General features: G+C 39.5%; 1 protein-coding gene across 1 annotated transcript in view; it reads left to right on the top strand.

The window, feature by feature from the left end:
* mcm9 (minichromosome maintenance 9 homologous recombination repair factor) overlaps positions 1-5,153 on the top strand; it is a 41,322-nt gene that overhangs the window by 3,013 nt on the left and 33,156 nt on the right. Inside the window, exon 2 of the mRNA XM_037686100.1 lies at positions 3,114-3,297. Within this exon, the coding sequence (XP_037542028.1) occupies positions 3,130-3,297 (168 nt within the window). The 5' untranslated portion in view covers positions 3,114-3,129. The remainder of the gene's footprint in view (positions 1-3,113; positions 3,298-5,153) is intronic.

The raw sequence follows: 5,153 nt of genomic DNA, 5'->3' as shown, positions 1-5,153 counted from the left end.
CGGGCCAAAGCTTCCAGGTCAAGAGCACTCCTAATGCTTATTAAAGCATTCCTAAAGAGCACCCCTCCGTCCCTTCTGCAAACCATCAAAGAGTGTATAAGCAACACACACACAAAGTATATGTTTGAACAGGCATAAAAGGCGACCCAACACCTCATAAAACATAATACAAAATACAATCCCTAATATGTGAATAACACGTTGTATAAGTGTGTTTAAATAAGTGTAATATAGGTCTAGATTGACATAAAAGCATTAAAATAATAATTTCTATATCAGGGTGCATAAGATGAGCCGCCCGTGGGATGAAACGGTTATAAAAGTTCACCATCCCCAAAAACTCCTGCAGGGGCTTCACTGAGGGAGGGCGAGGAAAAACTAAAACAACTTCAACCTTGGCAGGTAAGGCAACCGCCCCTTGAGCAGACACTCTGTGTCCCAGGAACTCAACAGCAGGCAGACCAGACTGGCAAATAGCTTGGTTCACGATCAGGCCGTGCTCACTGATCCGAACAAACAGCTGGTGAAGGTGCACCATGTGTTCTGCCACCGAGGGACTAGCCACCAATATATCATCCAAATAGACGAACGCAATAAATAAATAAAAAAAAAAAAAAAAAAAAAATGTTTATTTATTTGGCCACATTCTTCTACAAAATGTTTCAGTCAAAATGTTGAATTAGAAACATGTTTTTACTCCAGGAAGATGGGACTATGAAATGAGATGTTCTTAGGTAATGACATTGAGCCAAACACAACAGAATAAAAGTTGGTGTCTGTTGCTTTTATAAACTTGATTTTTCACAGAACAACCTGCTGCAACTTTATATCTATGCATTTATTTATCTAAAAACATTAAACAGTCATTTTTCATTTAGCCTTTATTTATACAGGTTAGTCTCATTGAGCCACGAGAACTCATTTTCAAGAGAGACCTGTTTAGGGAGCAGATGGGGGTTAAGGGCCTTGCTCATGGGCCCAGAGTGGGGCGAATGAGGGTGGGGGCAAGTGTGGGTGCTTCACCTACCCCACCCACATTTTTGATGTTGTCGATACCGGAGCATGAACTGACGATCTTCCTATCACAGGCCCACCTCTCTAACCTCTGCGCCACCACTCCCCACTCATAAACAACCTAATCTCTCTACCTTCTCAATAACGGGTGGTGATTTTGCTACTTACGGTCAAGTAACACCAGAGTTATGACAAATAATCCACGGTACATATTTTTCTGAAAATCATTGTCACAGTAAGGGTGGGCGATATGGCTCAAATATAATATTGTGATATTTCAGAGCATTCTGATGATAACGATAAATTTCGTGATTAACAAAAAAACAAAACAAATCATAGTTATTCATTTGACAAAATTAACTTAACATGTTGCTTTGCGGTATTTTATAAAATCTAAAAAACAACGAGGGTTAATTTTACTTTAATTTTAATTTTTTTCACTATTCAGTCTCAAAGTATAAAAATAAAAATGATCCTTCTGTTATTTAGATTGAAAAAGTTTGCACAATCAACAAAATACTCTACAAAAACTAAAGTGCAGGTGAAGTTTCCCAAATTAACTAAATAAAATGAAGCTTAAGATCGGCTGAGCATAAATGTATCCTACCACAAATATATGTTGCCTTTAAATGAGCTATAACTTCCAGAACTTGTGACAAGGTGTTCCGCTCTAGGAATGAATCCATTTCTTTGATCACCTGCCTCTTTTCTTGGTCCATGGACTGTGGAACTCAAGAGACAGACCTGCACGTGTTTGTACTGGCAGATTAGAGTGTGTGTGTGTGTGTGTGTGTGGGGGGGGGAACCCAGCCGAGCTGCGCCTGCACCGGTAGCCCAGAGCGGGGTGGGGGGAGAGAAAAAAAGCTGAGCTGCATGGGTGGGGGAGAGGGAGAGACAGTTGAGATGTCAATGCATGTCTGTACTCGCAGTTTAGAGCTGGATGGAGAAACGCAGCCGAGCTGCTTGTTGTTTGTTTTTAGCTTTTTAGCTAGCTAGTATTGTGCGCAGCTAATTAGCATTATGCCAGTACTGACAGGTGGATGGGGGGTGCGCAGTTCGGTTCGGTAGTTCGGCGCGCTCGGTTCGGTTAACGGGGCGGGGTAAACACTGATGTACTTACGTCATGAAATTAGCATATCATGATATCATTTATTTTCCTGGGCAAGCTTTTTTTTACCAGTATTATCGTGAACGATATGATATGGCCCAGCTCTAATCTGAAGCACGTTACAGTGAGAGGCTGCGGCAAAGACGAACAGTCTCGAGGACAAAATACCCCCATCACCCTCCGTTTTCACCTCCCAACCCCGCCAAACAGATACCCTCCCCCCTCCTTTCTGATGGAGGCTTGGTTATTTGTAAATGGTAAATGGACTGTACTTATACAGCGCCTTTCTATCTTATTTCAAGATACTCAAAGTGCTTTCCACTACAATCTGTGTCCTCATTTACCCATTCATACAGCACTCTACTAGATCTCTACAAAGCTAATTGAACAAATCATTCTAAAGAGACTAATCAGAGCTTTATCACATTCATAGTGGGACACACATCAGAGGCTATGAGGGGTTCTTCGTGTCATCTGGACCAGTTTCTTTGTGAGAAACGTTTTGTCCCCTATCCAGAGGACTTCCTCAGTCTATGACCTGCCATCCATATCTGTCTCACCTTCACTGCTATGTTTCAAGCCAAGTTTTTTTTTTTTAACAAACTTTGAAGCACCACTGTTTGTGTTCAGCCCTCCACAGAATTGCCACCTTAATGTGGTGCAGGGGTTCATCGTGAGTGGTTTGTCACTGTTAGGGTCTCCTGTGGCAAAGTGATCAAGACCGAAGGTAATTTGAAGACCTTGATAAAGAAGACCCCAAAGAAATGGATCCTTTTGCCTGGTACATGGAAAATGTGAGCACCCTCCTGGAGCCAGTCCTGGGGGGCAGGTTAGGTCAGCAGGTCATCAAAGACATGTACAACTAGTTCACTCACTGCTGCTGGTTAGACTGGTGGGAGTTAGAGTGGATGTTTTTACACAGTTGAACCATCAAGTTTTCTGTCTCCAGCAGATGAACCTGACACTCCCATCCTTTCTTCTGGTGTTTCAGGCGGGATCTTTCCACCATGATCGGCTCAGAACAGGAGGCCCTGATTGACCGAGTGTTTGACACATATTTAACAGAGCATCATCATGAAGACATACTGCAGCACGTTGCAGATACACACGATGAAGGCACACATCATCACTCGGTGGTGGTTAATGCCATGACTCTGTTTGAAGCCAACATGGAGGTAAGGTTAGTCCTAGGAAGTAAAGTGGTGAGACTAAAGATCTAACACTCCAGAAAATGTTTTGTCTTCTCAGAAAATCACAGGAACACGGTCTTACAGGCCTCAATGATAGAACAATAAAGAAAATAATGAAATAAAATAATGACTAATTACATAAAACTTTATTTCCAAACTCAGTTTAAAAACATTATTTTGTTTCTTTATTTAGATTTTACGTTACGTTATGTGTTGCTGTGTGCTTTGCCTGTTTGTTTCTGTCTGTACAGCACTTTGGTTGGCCCTGTCACTGTTTAAAATGCTTTATAAGTAAAATGGTAAGGTATGGTATGGTATGGTATGGTATGGTATGGTATGGTATGGTATGGTATGGTATGGTATGGTAAAACCTAGATAGATTGTAGCAGAAATGACTGTTCTGGGTTGTGAGCTGCTTCCAAGTGCTCTTTGAACATACAAGGAACATGCACTCACCTCTATCACTTCCCAGCACAGGCTTGCAGACACAAATGGTAAATGGAATGTACTTATAAAGCATTTTCTACCTTATCCAGATACTCAAAGCGCTTTACAACACAATCTGTGCCTCATTTACCCATTCATACAGCACTCTGCTAGATCTCTACAAAGAATAATAATAGACACAAAGCAACACATGAAAAGATTTTGACATGTTTGTTTTTCTAAGAAGCTTTATTCAGATTATTAAGACTGTATGTTATCTGTTTTAATACTTTGGTTAAAAAACAGCAACATTCTTATATGTTTGAAATGCTATTTTTAAAGACTGTTGTGTTTGGTTTAAGGAAATGTTTTGATTAGGAAGTTACCCTAAATGATAATTTCCCTATATGCAAGTTTTATGTCAAAGTTGAATGGGTGTTGTAATAACATCCTTTTTCCATGTGACACGTTCACTGCCTCATTAAGACCAACGTGTTATTTAATATTGTTTAAAAAATCCTGTCAATGTAATTTAATAAGATTCTGATCAACTTGTTTAATCACTATACAAGCAGCCTAAAGACGTCTATTCGTTTCAGTTTAGTTATAAAGTGTCACTTTAACAAATGTCTTTTCAGGTCCCTGTACAAAAACATTTCCATCCGTCCGACCGAACGAATGAATGAATGAATGAATGAATGGATGAATGAATGAATGAATGAATGAATGAATGAATGAATCCTGGTTCCACAAATCTTTGCTCAGAAACGTTCAGATATCATGAAACCTTCTGGCGTCATTATTTATTTTAGTCAACCTGTCCTTGATTAATCCTTGTTTGTTCATAATATCAGGATTATATTTAGCTTCTGAGTTTGTTTAAAACAATTTAGAGACTCCTAAAGGTAAACTTGATTTACTCTCCTGTTCTTGTTCCTGTAACATCTCTGCCATTTCAGACTTTTTGTTAAAGAAAGACCTACAAAGTTCACTGAAATAACTGGAATCAATCAACCTTTATTTATACAGGTAAATCCCATTGAGCCTTGAGGACTCATTTACAAGAGAGACCTGATTTCAACAAAGAATGATGACAACAATGGACAACAGCAACAACAATAAGCAGTTATAAAAACTCATACTACAGTTTTTTAGTTTTTTTTTTTTTTTAACAAATAGGATGGCTAAAAGGAAAAAGGTAACAAAACAAAAAAACAGCTAGATTCCAAGACAAATGTATAAAACTAAAAACAGGAACATGTCTGCATTGGACCCTGCCAGGAGTCCAACAGATTCTTAAAGACACTTAGAGAGGTCAAGGTCGAGAGCTTCAAATCTTTTTGTAAGATATTCCAGGAAACAGGAGCAGAGTAGGAGAAGGCCCTTTTGCCTAGTTCAGTCCTCACTGAGGGAAC

The sequence above is a fragment of the Nematolebias whitei genome, chromosome 12, assembly GCF_014905685.2.
Source record: "Nematolebias whitei isolate Nwh7 chromosome 12, NemWhi1, whole genome shotgun sequence".
Classification (NCBI taxonomy): Eukaryota; Metazoa; Chordata; class Actinopteri; order Cyprinodontiformes; family Rivulidae; genus Nematolebias; species Nematolebias whitei.
Note: the sequence above shows the minus strand (reverse complement) of the source record. Positions and strands in the feature narration are given on the sequence as shown.